This window comes from Carica papaya, chromosome 9 (assembly GCF_054855325.1).
Source record: "Carica papaya isolate Zhongbai chromosome 9, ASM5485532v1, whole genome shotgun sequence".
NCBI classification, from domain to species: Eukaryota; Viridiplantae; Streptophyta; class Magnoliopsida; order Brassicales; family Caricaceae; genus Carica; species Carica papaya.
In genome coordinates this window covers 6,731,495-6,749,872 of record NC_142317.1, presented here as the reverse complement: position 1 = coordinate 6,749,872, position 18,378 = coordinate 6,731,495, and the positions used below count along the sequence as shown (strand labels likewise).

General features: G+C 32.0%; 1 protein-coding gene and 1 long non-coding RNA gene across 2 annotated transcripts; one reads left to right on the top strand and one right to left on the bottom strand.

The window, feature by feature from the left end:
• The first annotated feature begins 380 nt into the window (after window positions 1–380).
• LOC110820579 (Transducin/WD40 repeat-like superfamily protein) lies at window positions 381–4,066 on the top strand. Its single transcript, XM_022050091.2, has 6 exons — window positions 381–641; window positions 1,463–1,951; window positions 2,322–2,543; window positions 2,644–2,716; window positions 3,270–3,377; window positions 3,516–4,066. Exons 1-6 carry the CDS (start codon window positions 525–527, stop codon window positions 3,881–3,883), a joined length of 1,377 nt encoding a protein of 458 aa, XP_021905783.1. The 5' UTR covers window positions 381–524; the 3' UTR covers window positions 3,884–4,066.
• A 4,364-nt stretch (window positions 4,067–8,430) lies between these two features.
• LOC148239766 (uncharacterized) lies at window positions 8,431–10,811 on the bottom strand. The gene is made up of 2 exons (XR_015816532.1): window positions 9,098–10,811; window positions 8,431–8,880 (listed from the first exon to the last, which is right to left on the bottom strand). It is a non-coding gene; the product is annotated as an uncharacterized LOC148239766 (long non-coding RNA).
• Between the last annotated feature and the right edge of the window lie 7,567 nt (window positions 10,812–18,378).

The following is an 18,378-nucleotide window of genomic DNA, read 5'->3' as shown; positions in this document are numbered from 1 at the left end:
AATAATTTAATACCAAAACATAATGTTATATATGCATGCATATCTCAACATTCAAATATATAAAATGACTGTTGATATATATTTTGGTAAATTTTATTAATGAAATATGAAATTATTAAAAAATTTATTATAAATTAAAAAATTATATTCTTTTTAATTTTCACGTTTGTCTAGAGCAAATCTAAATTTTGTATTGAAATAATTTAAAAACTTGTACAATATTGTGAAACAATAAGTTATTATATATATATATATATTTATTAATTAGTGGGCCTATGCCTAATGGAACAGTTGAGCCCATATACCCAAGGCACCTTGGCAGATGCAGCGCTGTACTTTCCTTTTATAGTCAAACCTGTTCTTTCTCAATCTCCGTCTCAGTGAAAATTTTGAAAACTCCTGTCCACGCCATACTCGACTCTGGAGCGTCGCCATGCTCACTTCAAATGGTAATGATGCAAGAATCCCACGCATTACAGGAAGCTAGAAACAGTAGTCACTGATTTATCAGAAATCTTAACTCGATGGAGTTCACGGAGGCTTACAGGCAGACCGGGCCTTGCTGTTTCTCGCCGAACGCTCGTTACATTGCTGTTGCGGTTGATTACCGCCTCGTCATTCGCGATACTTTGTCGTTCAAGGTACTTCGAGTCCTTTGAATTTTGGTTTAGTCAAGCATTTTTCTCTCATCGTCATTCTTTGGACACTGAGGAGAAGGAGGGAACCAAAAAGGAAAAAGCCAAAAGAAGAATTTTATGCTTTTCTCCTCTGTCTACTCGGTTCAGATTTGTAGTTTTCTTGTTTCGAAAATGTGTAATTATCAAAAAATATGAACTGCAACTCTGATTCTTGGAGCTGCAGTACTCTCATTTTTATTATTTAGCTTTAATTAGCCAGTTAGATTGTTAATCCACTTTGTGAGCAATTTAGCTGAAAGGATAGACATTCAGAACATGGATTCAACATATAGGGCAATATCAACTTGAATATAATGAAAGGAAAATCTGGTACCATAGATTAAGGTTGATATTATATATGAGATTCAACATGAATTTTGATATCTGCGTTGCTCTATTTGGTATCTGGGAAAGGATAGAGAGCTTAGTTTTGACAAGGGAGTGATGGCTGTAATTATATAGTATATACAGTTTGGCAGAGTCAGGGGTATGGGCAATTTGATATTCTGCTTAATTCTATAGACAGAGTAACAGATGCATTGTGGAAAATGGCGAAGAGATAATGGATACAGGCCAAGTTTAGGCGCCATGCGGAAAAGGGAGATGCATGCTTGAAGGCATTAAAACAAAATCTGAAGTTGGAAACTTGTGCCACTTTAACTGTTTCTGGAATTTGGGCTGTTTTGTACTCTATCCAATAGGTTGTGCATTATGTATATAGAGTTGCTACTCAGGACCTTTTTGCAGCCTAATGGGGAATGTATCTTTTGCTTTGTCTGATGCAGGTTGTGCAGCTGTTCTCATGCTTGGATAAGATAAGCTACATAGAGTGGGCTCTTGATTCTGAATACATTCTTTGTGGCCTCTTTAAGAGACCGATGATACAGGCATGGTCATTAACCCAACCTGAATGGACATGCAAAATAGATGAAGGGCCTGCTGGTATAGCTTATGCTAGGTGGAGCCCTGATAGTCGTCATATACTTACTACATCAGATTTCCAATTGAGGTTAACAGTTTGGTCTTTGGTGAACACAGCATGTGTTCATGTTCAATGGCCAAAACATGCTTCCAAGGGAGTCTCATTCACTCAAGATGGAAAATTCGCGGCAATCTGCACCAGGCGTGACTGCAAAGACTATGTAAATCTGCTATCTTGTCAAACATGGGAGATCATGGGTATTTTTGCTGTTGACACGCTGGATTTGGCTGATATTGAATGGTCACCAGATGATAGTGCCATTGTAATGTGGGATTCACCTCTTGAGTACAAGGTAAACAACCTTCTCCTGCTTTACGCATGATTAAGGAGACATGTCCTCTATGTAATATTATATGTATGTTATTAGGTTACTTAGGCCCATTTTTGCTTATAAGTTATGGTAGAGATAATTTCTGACCTTGCTGATTTCCATTTTCTTAACGTGAAATCAGTGGTTGCACATTGTTATTTGATTAACAAATGGAACCTGATATTTACATATTCTCACAAGCTCTTCATTTTCCTTTGTCATATCCAAATCAACCTAATTGGTTTTTTTGCGTATCAATTTGTAAGAAAGTAGACTGCTCTTGCACAGGCTAATTTTTAATGTTCTTGACTGGAAAATTTCAAAAGCTTATGGTTGGTATGATTTGATACAGGTTCTTATATACTCCCCAGATGGGAGGTGTCTGTTTAAGTATCAAGCCTATGAGAGTGGACTGGGTGTAAAAACTGTATCATGGTCTCCATGTGGTCAATTTCTTGCAGTTGGTAGCTATGATCAGATGTTGCGGGTTCTGAATCACCTAACATGGAAAACTTTTGTTGAGTTTATGCACTTATCTACTGTTCGGGCCCCTTGTTATGCTGCTGTTTTTAAGGTACATGACTTTCACTATTTTCCCTCCGTTAGGTTGTTGGCTTTGATGTTAATCAATGGCAAATGGTTGACTTAACCTTTTGCTTTCTAAAATTTTCCAGGAAATAGATGAGCCATTGCAACTTGATATGTCTGGGCTGTGTCTGGATGATGACTTTATACAAAGCCATTCTGGTGAGGATGGTTTCTAGTAAGGTTTTGTAATGACCTTCCTTCCTGCTAATCTTTTATGGCCTATCCATGAATTTAGTGACTTTGTGATGTAGGATGATGAGAGTTTTGAAAGAAACAAAGAAAATTAAAACAAGAAAAAAAGAACAAAATTTCTGAGTCTCAAGAGGTAATTCTGAATTCTGAATAATGTTTGGATAATAAGCATACAAATCAAATCTCAAAGAGCTTTAGGTATGGACATTAACCACATTCAAAAGAGGAATATAAAATTGTCGTTAGAGAATATGAATTCCTAATAGGATAAGCTAGGATCGGAATTTGCAACTTTTAGACTCGAAAATACACAAAAACTTACTAAATATTTCTAACCTGTGAACTATTTGATATGTCCTAAATAAGTTAACTATTCACAATATATAAAAAATGAAAGTTACAAACTTTGGTAATATTTCAAAATATTACAAATCTTCCATTTTACTGTTTAATGCCCTACGTTATACTCCTTGGTCATTTGTTTGTCTGTTCTGAACCTATCATATGTTATCATGCAAAGATGCTTCTGAAGGACACTTCAGAGTCAGATATGAGGTTATGGAAGTTCCCCTCACTCTACCTTTCCAGAAGCCTCCAGCAGACAAACCTAATCCTAAACAAGGAATTGGTCAGTTGTAATTTACTGCAATGGTGCAAATAAATTTCCTTTTCTCATTTTTCATTGTATCTAATGAAATGTATCCTCAGAATACACCATTTTGAAGAATATGGTAAAAAAATAAAATCAATCGAACTTTAATTGCAGGTCTTCTGTCTTGGAACAAAGATAGCCAGTATATATGTACTCGTAATGACAGCATGCCAACCACTCTCTGGATTTGGGATGTACGTCACCTTGAGCTTGCTGCTATCTTGGTCCAGAAGGATCCTATTCGAGCTGCTGCATGGGACCCAATATGCACACGTCTTGTTCTTTGCACTGGGAGCTCACACTTGTATATGTGGACTCCATCTGGTGCTTACTGCGTTAGTAATCCACTTCCACAATTTAACATACTTGATCTCAAGTGGAATTCAGACGGGAGTTGTCTTCTTCTAAAAGACAAAGAGTCATTTTGCTGTGCTGCTGTACCTCCTCTGCCAGAATCTAGTGAATATAGCTCGGATGATTGAAGTATGTTTTTCCAAAATTGTCAATTGGATTGGAATTTTATAAAAAATCTTGAATTATGCCTGTTTGATAAGTTGGACATTCCTCTTTTAACTTTTTGTGTAAGTAATTATGTCATTCAGTTGTTTCAAATTACTTTATAATACAGTTGTTCTTGAAAAAGAAATTAAAAGGTTTGCACTATAGAGTGAGTGTTGCTATCCTATTTTTAGGATGATGATCAACCCAATAGAAATTTTAATCTTTGAATTTTGAAACTTGGACTTATCTAAATTTTAATGTAAAGAAAATCAATCTTAATACATATTGAATTCAACTGAATTCTATCTTTTGTGGTTAAACTGATAGCGCTAGCATGGCATGAAAGCCTTTGCTCTTGAGGAGTAGGAAGTTCTTTATCTTTTGTAGCACTTTCTTTATTTTTGTATGACGTGAGTTTTTGGATATTTTTTTATTGAAAAAATAAAGAAAAAATTTTCTTTTGTAGCACTTTCTTTGTTCTTGTGTTACGTTAGTTTTTGGGTATTTTTTTATCGAAAAAAATATTAGTGTCGTGTTATGTCATGTCATATTCATGTGTGCCTATCAAATACATTAACCATCATTTATGTTCATTTAACTTCCAGCATGAAGCAAGAATGATTTCACCACTATCTCTCCTCTTATAACATCCCTACTATTATATCTGATGAGGGCTGGCAACGAGCACCTCCTCATAACATCCCTACTTCTATATCTGATGAGGTTAGGCAATTAGCAAAACATGCTTGTGGATTGTTAAGGTTGATTGTATTTACATTTCAATTTAGATTTGATCAAAATTGAAGTCAGAGTTATTAAAAAAAAATTCTTTAGTTAACAAAATTAAACTTTGAGTCTCAAGGAATTAAGATAAGAAATTTATAAATGCATTGATTTGTCTATTAACAAACTAAATACATAACATTTGTAATATCATAAATTTTTGAAGTTTATTAGTATTTTATTCTATATTGTTATTATTGAGTTGCGAATTTAAGCTTGTTCGAATTGGGCTCCTTAGTAAGTTCTTTTTTCATTTCTTTTATTCCATATTCAGTAAACTCAAATTTAAAATAAAACATTAAATGAATTTCAAACTCAGTTTGAACTGTTATGAATTTATAATTATTAATATAAAAAATTTGTATTTTAATTAAAAAAAAGTAACAAGAATATGCTTATTGTGAGTATAATTAAATGCATAAAAAAAAGTAACAAGAACTATTATGATAATAAAGATATTATCTAATATTATATATAATAAAAAAATATTTCTAAATGTCCAGCTACATTACACGTTCAACTATAATAGTAATACTAAATTAATAGTTTAATAAATAAAAAGTCTTTGGACTCTACGATTTTACTCAAATTACCTATACATACTTTTTGTATCCAAAGAAAAATTGTATTTTCAAAATTTTTCCAAATTTAAATGTTCATATTCACCATTAGACTTTATGCTCATATGGTTATTTCTGGTTTTAAGTAAAGGTTTTTTTAGTTAAAAGTATCGATGTAGCATCTATGTGAATATAATGAAACGTAAAGTCGAGGTTTAATAAAAAGAAAAAGAAATCGTATATAATGTATATATGATGAACCATTGTCATAATAATTAGATAGTCATGTGAGTATAAAGTTTGGTACTGAATACAGACATTTTAATTTAGTTGGTATGATTGGATACAGATTTTTATAAAGTTCCCAAATAGGAGGTGTCCGTTTATGTACCAAGCCCGCAAGAGTGGACTGGCTGTAAAAATTGTATCAGACTCTCTCTATGGTTAATTTCTCGCAATTGGTAGTTACTATCAGATGTTGCGGGTTATGAGTCCCAAACGTTGAAAACTTTTTTGGAGTTTGAATACTTATCTACAATCTATGCCCCTAGTTATATTGGATTTTTTCAAGTGACGACTTCTTACTATTTTTCCTCTCTGTTAGTTGTTGGCTTGCATGTTAATCAGCATCAAATGATCGACTTTTAACCTTTTGTTTTCTAAATTTTCAAGAAGTAAATGAGCCAATGCAATTTGATATGCCTGGTATGTCTGGATGATGACTTTAGACAAACCATTCTGATGAGGATGGTTTCTAATATGCATTTGTAATAATCTTCCTTCTTCTGAATCTTTTATGGCCAATTTATGTATTTAATGACTTTTTGGTGTAGGACGAGAGCACTTTGAAATAAACTTAAAAAATTAAACAAGACAAAAATAATAGAATATAAGTCCCAATAAATTATTCTGAATTCTCAATAATGTTTGGATAATAAAGATACAAATAGATTCTCAAAGAGTTCTACGTTATGGGCATTAAAAACACACGAAAGAACCAAATAAAAGTGACATAAGAAATTATAAATTCCTAACGTGACATTATGCTAGAATCACAATTTGTAACTCTTAGACTCGGTTATACACAAAAAACTTACTAAATAGTTCTAATCTGGTAACTACCTAATATATCCTAAAATAAGCTAAATTTTCATAATACGTAAAAGATGATAGTTATAAATTTTGGTAACATTTTAAGATAGTTATAAATAAGCCAAATTCTTCTGTTTTACCGCTTTATGCCCCATAATTTACTTCTTTGTCGTTTGTTTGTTTGTTTTAAACTGATTGTATTTTATCATGGAAAGATGTCTCTAAAGGGCACTTCAAAGTCATATATGAGGTTATGAAATCCCCCTCACTCGATCTTTTCTAAGGTGTCCAACAGGCAAACCTAATCCTAAACAAGGAATTGGTCAATTGTAGTTTACTTTAATTGTGCAAATAAATTTTCAATTTCTTCTTTTTCATTATATCAAATGAAATTAAACCTCAGAATGCACTGTTTTGGAGAATTAGGTGACAAAATTAGCTCGATTGAATATGTAGTGTAAAATTTTAATAACGTCAATCGAGCTTTAATCGCATGTGGAGGAAAGGTATCCAGTCTACATGCACTCGTAACGACAGCATGCCAAATGCTACTTAGACCTAGGATATATGTCACCTTGAGCCTGCTGCTGTCTTGGTCCGGAAGGATCCTATTCGAGTTTTTAATATGCAAGCGTCTTGCATATGTGGACTTCATCCGGTATTTATTGTGTTAGTAACCCCATTCCACAATTCAATGTGCTTGATCTCGAGCGAAATTTAGGCAGGAGTTGTCTTCTTCTCAAAGACAAGGAATCATTTTGTTGTGCTGTTGTACCTCATATGCCAGAATCTAGTGAATATAGCTCGGATGATTGAAGTAAGTTCTTCCAAATTTGTCAATTGGATTACGATTCCATAGAAAATCTTGAATAATGCCTGTTTGATAAATTGTCAATTGGATTAGCTTTTTGTGCAAGCAATTATGTATTTCAATTGTTCCAAATTACCTTATAATAGTTGTTTTTTATAAAAGAAATTAAAAGGTTTACATTATCGAGTGAGTGTCATGATCCCATTTGTAGAGTGATGATAAGCCCAATAGATATTTTAATCATTAAATTTTGAAAATCAAACTTACCCAAATTTTAATATAAAGAAAATCGGTCCAAATAAACTTTGGATTCAACTCAATTCTACCTTTTGTGGTTAAAATGTTAGTAGTAATATGGCATGGAAGCCCTAGCTCTTGAGAAGTAAGAAAGTTCTTTTACCTTGAGGAGTAGGAATTTTCTTTGTTCTCGTGTGAGGTGAGTTTTTGCACACCTTTTTGGCAGGAAAATGAAGAAAAGTTAGGGTAAATAATATTAGTGTCATGTCATGTCATGTGCGTGTGTGCCTGTCAAATGCATTAACCATCATTGATGTTCATTTAACTTCCAGCAGTGCATGAAACATGAATGGTTTCGCCACTGTCTCTCCTCTTATAACATCCCTACTTCTATACTTGATGAGGGTTGGCAACGAGCAAAATACACTTGAGGATTGCTAACATTGATTGTTTTACATTTTAATTTCGATTTGACCAAAATAGAAGCAATAGATGATTTTTTTTAGAAAAAAATTCTTGAGTTAAAGAAATTAAACTTTGAGTCCTGAGGAATTAAGTTTTGAGATTTATAATTGTATTGATTTGTCCATTAACAAACTAAATAAATAATATTTGTGATATAATAAAATTTTGAAACTTATTAGTATTTCATTCTACATTGCAATTATTGAATTGCGAATTTAAGCTTGTTCAAATTTTGTTCCTTAGTGAGTTCTTTTTTCCATTTCCTTTATCCATATTAAGTAAACTCAAATTTAAAATAAAATATGAACTTAATTTCAAACCAAAATTAAACTATTATGAGTTTATAGATATTAATATTGAAATGTATTTTTGATGAAAAAAGAAGCAAGAATATGCTTATTGGTCAAACTAATAAAATCTGAACTCAAAATTTGAAATTTAAATGATTTTTAATTAGTTATAATTTATTTAAATATTTTTATTTATTTGATTTAAACTTAATAACCTGATCGATTTTAAATGCGACCAAGAACTACAAATGTAAATTCTTGTATCACTCATCGATCCAACAACATTCATATCATAACTGAAAGAGGAAACTTCATCAAACAACCAATTACTCAGAATTTTCAACATCAAAGTGCCCATCACTTCTTGCTGTACCATCTAAACACAAGCATCTATCAACGACGACAGAGAGCTTGTAGGACAGCAAGATTCTAGAAAGTCACTGATTCACACGAAATTGAGTTTTATAACATTTCTCATTGAGTCCAGTGGAAGTGGCATCCATATAGCTGCAATACTAGTGAGGGAAAGGCCCTGAACCAATAGATGTCACCTTGATTCGGCAGATGGGCGGCGCTATGCAGGGGTGTACACCATCGAAGATATCTATTGGGTTGGAAATATGTGTGCTTGGGACCTATCAAGCCCCATGATTTGATGTTTGGGACCTGCACGGAAGCACCGTGTGCATTCTCCAAAGTCACAGTGATAGTAGAGGTTGTCGGAGCCACACATTGCCCCCCTGTTTTTATATGCAGAGTGTATACACAAAGTCTTTTATGTATGAAAGCAGTTAACAACCATTAAATATAAGATTTGGTCAACTTTATTTTTTCAGATGAAATGTACAAGGGTAAGGAATGAATTATATCAACGATAAAATGGAGTGAGATCTAAATTCCAAGGCATGGAGATAAAGATGAGAGAGGGAATTTTTGAAGGATAAAGGGTATACTTACGTTTGGTGGCCTTCCATAAATTTCTCTGGAGGACTCTCCATAAGCTGTGGCAGAGAAAAATAGGCCTAGCAGGAGGAGCAATGGGAGGTGGCGTATGATTGTCATTTCTCGATTTTTCTTCTCTTAAATTGTGGGTCAACGTTCAAAGAATCGCAATTTGTGTACACTATACATGTGTATATTTATATATAAATATGAAATATGATATGCAGTGGTTTCAAGTAATTTTAACAATATTTTTTTACCTGTAATAATAATATTGCCTGCGCGATTCTTCACTTTCACGGCTATTAATTTTTTTATACACCCACTCCACTTTTAATGTTGTTTTTCGGTTTCTTTTTGGTAAAATTCACTTCCACTGTTATCATTATTTTATTTTAAAAGAAAAAGAAAAATATGATTTGTATTTCTCCAGAAAAAGAAAAACATGATTCACACTAACTCAATATTTTTACATTTTATAGAAAAAAATAATACTCTTGTAGCTCCGTTCTAAAAATCAAAGACACCCTCATCAATTGTAAAATTTAGAATGTAGTGCCGAAACTTTTATTTTTAAATATATGTCTGTATGATAATAGACGATATTATTCAATAGTATATATAATAAAAAATGTTTTCTATGTGTCATGTTACATTACATGTTCAATTATAGTAATAATACTAAATTAATAGTTGAATATATAAAAAGTCTTTGTGCTCTACGACTTCACTCAAATTATATTTTTGGATCCAGAGGAAACTTGTATTTTCAAAATTTTTCCAAATTTAAATGTCCATATTCACCATTAGACTTTATACTCACATGATTATTGCTGGTACCTAGTAAAGGTTTTTTTTATTTAAAAGTCTATCGATGTGGCATCTATGCGAGTATAATAAAATGTAACGAAAAGAAAAAGAAATCATGTATAATGTATATATGATGAATCATTTTCATAATTAATCAGATAGTCATGTGAGCATAAATTCTGATGGTGAATACATACATTTTAATTTAGTTGGTATAATTGGATGCAGGTTGTTATAAACTCCCTAAATAGGAGGTGCCCGTTTATGTACTAAGCCCACGAGAGTAGACTGGCTGTAAAAACTGTATCAGAGTTTCTCTATGGTTTATTTCTCGAAATTGGTAGTTATTATTAGGTGTTGCGGGTTATAATTCCCTAAGGTTGAAATCTTTTTTGGAGTTCAAACACTTATCTATTGTCCATGCCCCTAGTAACGCTGGTTTTTTTCAAGTGACGATTTCTCACTATTTTTCCTCCTTGTTAGTCGTTGGCTTCAATGTTAATCAACGTCAAATGATCGACTTTTAACCTTTTTTTTTTAATTCTAAATTTCCAAGAAGTAGATGAGCTAATGCAACTTGATATGTCTGGATGATGACTTTATACAAACCCATTCTGATGAGGATGGTTTCTGATATGCATTTGTAATGATCTTCCTTCTTTCGAATCTTTTATGGTTAATTTATGTATTTAATGACTTTTTGGTGTAGGTAGAAAGCACTTTTAAAGGAACTTAGAAAATTAACTAAGACAAAAATAATAGAGTATGTGAGTCCCAAAAAATTATTCTGAATTCTCAATAATGTTTGGATAATAAAGATACAAATTTAATCTCAAAGAGTTCTACGTTATGGGCATTAATTGTTTTATTTTTTCTAATATGTGGGTTTAATGTAGGTTTTGGTATGCGTATCAGGTTATCAACTTAATGGGCTCATTTAAAAGTGATCAAATATAATTAAACAGTTTTGGGCCTTAATGAATTAGGTTTAAGTATGAGCTTGTAATTTGTAAATACTATTTTTGTAATATTCTCATTTTATGATAGGCAAAATGAGAATCGCAAAAGTTTGTCGATATAAAAGTCGGTTATGGTCCCCGAATCACAAAGTTGCTATTGTATTTTTTTTTTTAAATTTCGTCACCAGAAAAAAAACTTGTTTCTAAGCACCGTATTGATTTGGAAGATTATACGGCCAGACGCGAACAATTATTCTGTGATGAATTCAGGTACGCTTCCACTTACTTTTCTCATTAATTGAGTAGGAGATTGTGTTTTGTTTTTACAGATCTACGGATTTAAAAAGTATTTTTATTCCAACATTTGGTATCACAACTTTTCTCGTATTGGATTTTTGATATTCAATTTTTTTTTTTGTTTTGTGATTTTGGATTTTGGATTGAAAATTTTAGATTTTGAATTTTAACTTTTTATTTGGTTGAATTCATGTATATATATATATATGCAGAAATACATATGCAAAAAATATATATGTATATATAAGGATTAGAAATATATATATATTAGATATATATATGCAGAAGATTAAAAATATATGTGTATATATATACAGAAGTTTAGAATTATATACGTATATATATATATATATTAAGGATGTATATATATGTACATATATGAAGTAGAAAACAAGAAAGAAAATCAGTTGTCGACAGCCGCTGCATGAAGAAGAAAGTCTGGTGGTATCTTGAGTTGTTAATGGAGTATTAATATTATAGGGTACTACTTACAAGTTAATATTATGTCCAAAGATTGAGTGTTAATAGAGTGTTTGATATCTTAAGTTGAGAATATACCTTTATTTAAAATTCGTTATTAAATTTTATGATTTACAGTTTTGTGTGAGTATTAATTATTTTTTTTATGTTCTCTGTTCAGCTTCCTTTTCTATTGGAAGTATCACCGCGAATGTTAATTCCATCATAATGTTTAATGACACAAACTTCAAGCAATAGAAGAATAGTATTCAACTTGTGCTTGGAGTTATGGATTTGGATTGGGCTTTACAGATTGATCAACTCGATCCGATTACTCCTGACAGTACCCTTGAGGAAAAGGAGTTTTAAAGATGGGATCGGTCAAACTGTATGAGTATGTTAGTTATGAAATAGGCCATTCTAGAAATTTTTTGGGGCACTATGTTCGATGAGATTACAATAGCTAGAAATTTCTTTTATTCTCTAGAGCAATGTTTCGCTATAAGTAATAAGGTCGAAGCATGTACACTTTTTTCGACTCTTGTTTCAATGAGGTACTAAGGAAATCAAAACATCAAAGAGCACATAATGGAGATGTCAAATGTATATGCAAAGCTCAAGGCATTTAGAGTGAAATTATCAGAAGAAGTACTTGTGTACTTTATTTTGATTTCTCTTCCACCACAGGTCAATCATTTTAAGGTAATATACAACTGTCAGAAAGAATCATGGAATTTAAATGATCTCATTTCACATTGTGTTCAATAGGAGAAAAACTCAAGTCTGAGAGGATAGAGAGTGTTTATTTCGCAATGATCTCAAAGTTCAATCATTTTAAGGTAACATATAACTGTTAGAAAGAATTATGGAATTTGAATGAGTTCATTTCACATTGTGTTCAATAGGAAAAAGACTCAAATCTGAGAGGACAGAGAATGTTCATTTCGTAGTGATATCAAAGGATAAGAAAAAGAAGAAAAAGAAAATAGGTAAATTTGTTGTGGTTCTAGTACAATAGAAGAAGCAACAAAAGATTCAAACAAAAAATGTTTGTTTCTTCTGTAAAGCTCCGGGACGCCAGAAGAAGCAATGCGCTAATTATCATGTGTGGCGTACAAAAAAAGGTATGCTTCTTCATTTTGTTTGTTCTGAGGTTAAGTTAACATCTATACCTACACACACCCGGAGGATAGATTCTGATGCCACAACTCATATCAGTGTATCTATGCAGGGTTGTCTCCGCTGGCGTAAGCCAAGTGATGGTGCCATATGCATTTATGTTGGCGATAGTAAACCAGTTGAGGTGGAAGCAATTAGCAAGTTTAGATTGTTATTAAGGAATGAATTTTATTTAGATTTAGAAGAGACTTTTATTATACCGTCATTTAGACAGAATGTGATTTCTATTTCTGCATTAAAGAGCGTAACATATTTACTCAACAGAATTCCAACTAAAGCAACAAAAAGACCCCTTACGAGCTTTGGATGGGCAAAAAGCCTAGTTTGAGACATTTGCACATATGGGGATGTTCAGCTGAGGCCAGGCCTTATAGGCCACAGGAAAAAAAAAGGGAACTCCTGAACTGTTAGTTGTTATTTTGTTGGTTATTCCAAACTATCCAAGAGTTACAAGTTTTATGATTCCACTGCTATGATAATTTTTAAGACAGAAAATGCACAGTTCTTTGAGGATGTTGAGTTTGCGGGAGGAAAAAGAGTTTGAGACCTTGTTTTTGAAGAGGAATGGGTCGATATTCCTATTCCTTCAGTTACTCTTAATAATGATCAAGATCAGGTTCTTATACCTAACATTGTTCAAAAAACAACTTTATATCAAGACAATGTCATAGTATCTCCTATTCCTGTTCAAGAAACTGTTCCTGAAACATAAATTTCACACCCTCAAGAATTTATGCCATTGAAGAGATCCATTAGAGATAAGATAAATACAATTCCAAATGATTATATTGTATATCTTTAAGAACATGAGTTTGACATTGGTACAATGAAAGATGATCCTATCAACTTCCGTCAAGTCATGGAAAGTTCTAACTCTCAAAAGTGGATTGATGCCATGGATGAATAGAAAGTTAATGAAGGATAATGACATTTGGGATCTTGTCTCATTACCTAATGATGAGAAACCCATTGGTTGCAAATGGATATTTAAGACCAAGAGAGATTCGAAAGGTAATGTGGAGAGGTATAAGGCCTGTCTTGTTGCTAAGGGTTTTGCACAGAAAGAAAACATCGATTATAAAGAGACTTTCTCCCCAGTTTTGTCAAAATAATCTTTCAAGACTGTAATGGCCCTAGTAGTACATTTTGATCTTGAGTTACATCAGATTGTTGTTAAGACAGTGTTTCTCAATGATGACATTAATGAGACGATTTATATAGAGTAACCAGAAAACTTTGTATCTAGAGATGCACATAAAATGGTTTGTAAACTAAAGAAATCCATCTATAAGCTTAAAAAGGCATCACTTCAATGGTATCAAAAATTTCATCAAGTTGTCATTTCGTTTGGTTTTGAGATGAATTTAGTGAAAAATTATGTATACCACAAATTCAGTGGGAGTAAATATATTTTTCTGCTTTTATATATCGATGACGTACAACTTACCAGTAGTGATATAGATTTATTGCATGAAACTAAGAGATTTCTGACAAAGAAGTTTGAGATGAAAGATCTTGGGGACGCCCATTTTACATTAAGGATCTAGATACACTAGGATCACTCTCGGGGTATTCTTGAATTATCTCAAAAGAGCTATATCGAAATGGTTTTTAAAAGGTTTGGCATGCAGGATTGTAAATCAGGTGACTCCTTTATGTCTAAAGGAGAAAAATTTACTTTTAGTCAATGCCTTAAGAATGACCTAAAGACTACAAATATGCAAAAGATTCCTTATGCTTCTATTGTAGGAAGTCTTATGTATGCAAAGGTTTGTACACGTCTGAATATTGTGTACATTATGGGGATGATAGGTAGATATTTAAGCAATCCAAGAATGGATCATTACAAAATAGCCAAACGTGCCATGCAGTATCTACAGAGAACAAAAGGTTATATGCTCACATATAGGAGGTCAAATCAGTTAGAGATCATTGGTTATTCTGATTCTGATTTCGTCGGATGTCAAGACAGTAGAAAATCTACATCATACTATATATACTTGCTTTCTGGGGGAGCTATTTCTTGGAAGAGTGCTAAACAAACACTTGTAGCCTCTTCTATTATGATAGTAGAGTTTGTAACTTGTTATGAGGCATCTAATTATGGAATATTGTTGTGAAATTTTGGCATTGGGCTGCGTATTATTAATGGCATAGAAAGACCATTAAAGTTATTTTGTAATAATAAATCTATATTTATGTATTCTAACAATAACAGGAGCCCGACGAAGTCAAACCATATAGATATTAACTTCCTCATTGTTAAAGAAAGAGTTCAGAGTAAGCAGATGTTGATAGAGCACATTGAAACAAACTCCATGATTGCAGATCTGCTCACTAAGGGATTACCACCAAAGGTTTTTCAAGAGCACACTACTCATATGGGTGTTACATCTGCTCACTAAGGGCACATTGAAACAAACTCATATGGGTGTTACACCAAAGGTTTTTCAAGAGCACATTGAAACAAACTCCATGATTGCAGATCTGCTCACTAAGGGATTACCACCAAAGGTTTTTCAAGAGCACACTACTCATATGGGTGTTACATCTCTAGATGATGGTAGTTTCATTAGGAGTTTCATCCCTTAGTTGTATTTATTTTGTAAGACATGTCATAAACTTTGTACTTTGGTTATGACACTAGATTATACCTTCATTAGAAAAAATTAGTTTTTAGGCACCGTGTTGATTCGAAAGATTATATCCTCAGACGCAAACAATTTTTTCATGATGGATCCATATACACTTTTGCTTATTTTTCTCAATAATTTAGTACGGATTTTGTGTTTAGTTTTTACAGATCTATAGATTTAAAAAGTATTTTCATTCTAACATTAGAAACACTTGAAAGAGAAAAATAAAATTGACATACGAAATTATAAATTCTTAACATAACATTATGCTAGAATTGCAATTTACAACTCTTAGACTCGAATACACATAAAAACTTACTAAGTAGTTTTAACTGCGAACTACCTAATATGTCCAAAATGAGCTAAATTCTTCTATTTTACTGCTTTATTCCACACAATTTACTTTTTTATCATTTTTTTGTTTGTTCTAAATTGATTGCATTTTATCATGCAAAGATGCCTCTAAAGGACAGTTCAAAGTCATATATGAGGTTATGAAATCCCCCTATTCGACCTTTCCAGAGGCGTCCAACAGGCAAACCTAATCCTAAAAATGGAATTAGTCAATTGTAGTTTATTGTAAAGGTGTAAATTAAATTTCCTTCTCCTTTTTCATCATACCCAATGAAATTAAACCTCAGAATGTACTATTTTGGAGAATTAGGTGACAAAATCAACTCGATTGAATGTGTGGTAAAAATATTAATTAAGTCAATCGAGTTTTAATTGCATGTATTCTTTCTTGGAGTAAAGATATCAGGTACATATGCACTTGTAACGATAGACTGCTAGACGCTACTTGGACCTAGGACATTTGTCACCTTGAGTTTGCTGCTGTCTTGGTCCGGAAGGATCCTATTTGAGTTTTCAATATGCAAGCGTCTTGCATATGTGGACTCCATCTGTTGTTTACTGTGTTAGTGACCCCCTTCCACAATTCAACGTGCTTGATCTCGAGTGAATTTCATGCGGGAATTGTAATTTCAAAATTGTTCCAAATTTAAATGTCTGTGTTCACCATTAGACTTTATGCTCACACAGATATTACTGGTGCTAAGTAAAGGTTTTTTTATTTAATAGTCTATCGATGTGGCATCTATGTGAGTATAATAAAATGTAAAGTCGGGTTTTTTTAAAAAGAAAAAGAAATCATGTATAATGTATATATGATGAACCATTGTCATAATTAATTAGATAGTCATGTGAGCATTAAGTCTAATGGTGAATACATGCATTTTAATTTTGTTAGTATGATCGGACACACGCTCTTATAAACTCCCCAAATAGGAGGTGTCCGTTTATGTGTCAAGCCCGTGAGAGTGGACTGGTGTAAAATCTGTATCAGAGTCTCTCTATGGTTAATTTATCGTGATTGGTAGTTATTATCATATGTTTTGGGTTATGAGTCCCTAATGTTGAAAACTTTTTTGGAGTTCAAACACTTATCTACAGTTCGTGCCCCTAATTATGCTGGTTTGTTTCAAATGACGACTTTTTACTATTTTTCTTCTCTATTAATTGTTGGCTTCGATGTTAATCAACAACAAATGATAGATTTTTAACCTTTATTTTTTGAAATTTCCAAGAAGTAGATGAGCCAATGCAACTTGATATGTTTGGGCTATGTTTGGATGATGACAAACCCCTTCTGATGAGGATGGTTTGTGATATGGTTTTGTAATGATCTCCTTCTTCCTCATCTTTTATGGCCAATTTATGTAGTTAGTGACTTTTTGGTGTAGGATGAAGAGTGCTTTGAAAGAAACTTAGAAAATTAAACAAGACAAAAATAATAGAGTATATGAGTCCCAAGAAATTATTTTGAATTCTTACTAATGTTTGGATAATAAGGATCCATTTCTAATACTCCCTTGTACACTCTTGATGTTGTTTCTAGACGTATTTAGAAAACAATTTTTATTGTAAAAATGTAAAAGTGTTATTTTAATCAAATATACAGTGTGTGTGTGTGTGTCCATGAGATTTTCTGAAAATTAATGAACATTTTTCTTGATGTTGTTACATATGTTGATGTTATTTTTGTATTTAATATATTAGATTTTGGATTTAAGCATCACATAAGGGGAAAACGAATTTTACTGAAATTAATTGGAAATAATCTAACTTAGGGAAAAAGAAAATTTAAAAGGAAATAAAACAAAAAATAATAATTTAGGTAACTAAAATAATTGATATTGGAATATCTAAATAAAAGAAACAATAGAATTAAACTAGGCCTAAAAATATAATAACATATAAATTAAATAACATATAAAATGGAGTTTAGAAATAAGAAAAAAAATTAAAATAAACAAAACATAGGAATGAAATTTTAGATAAAGATGAATTAAAGGTAAAATTAGTTGAGATAGAATTGGAATAAAATAAATTAGGAAATAGGAAACTAAAACAAATAAGAAATGAATAAAGAAATAGAAAGAAATTAGTTGAGATAAATAAATCAATTATCATTAGAAATTTAAATAGGAAATTTAGAGAAAATTTTAATTAAACTAAAAGTATAGTATTATGAAAATTAAATACTAAAAATTTAGGGTCAATTAAAAAGGATTTTTATTATTTATGTTGTTATAATTTTATTTACATCGTTTATGTTAATTGAATTGAAAGATTATTATTGTTAAAGGATTAAAATGAAAATGGAATGCATTAATTGTAAGGAAAAATGGTAAAGGGATTGGTAGTGATACAGTGAGAGACATGTTCGTTATGGGAAGAACATGAGAAGGGGAAAATGAAGCAAACAGTAGAGTTAAGTTGAATTAGGTCTAAGATAGCATTAGGGATTGTGTCTAAAAAGAGAACGAGTCAAATGTCTAATAAAACTTACTCACCAAGTTGTCTAGACTAAATCTGGTTCACAGATTTTCTTGAAGCGATATTGAGGTTAATAAGGAGCCACTAGGCTTTGAGTGCTTGTTATTGGGTTCTAGTT

Bases quoted from the DNA above. Each gene is read 5' to 3' on its own strand.
- LOC110820579 (XM_022050091.2), top strand. From the start codon at position 525: ATGGAGTTCACGGAGGCTTACAGGCAGACCGGGCCTTGCTGTTTCTCG. The intron at 1,952-2,321 runs GTAAACAACCTT...GATTTGATACAG, and splicing joins ATTCACCTCTTGAGTACAAG to GTTCTTATATACTCCCCAGA. The intron at 2,717-3,269 runs GTGAGGATGGTT...TATCATGCAAAG, and splicing joins CTTTATACAAAGCCATTCTG to ATGCTTCTGAAGGACACTTC.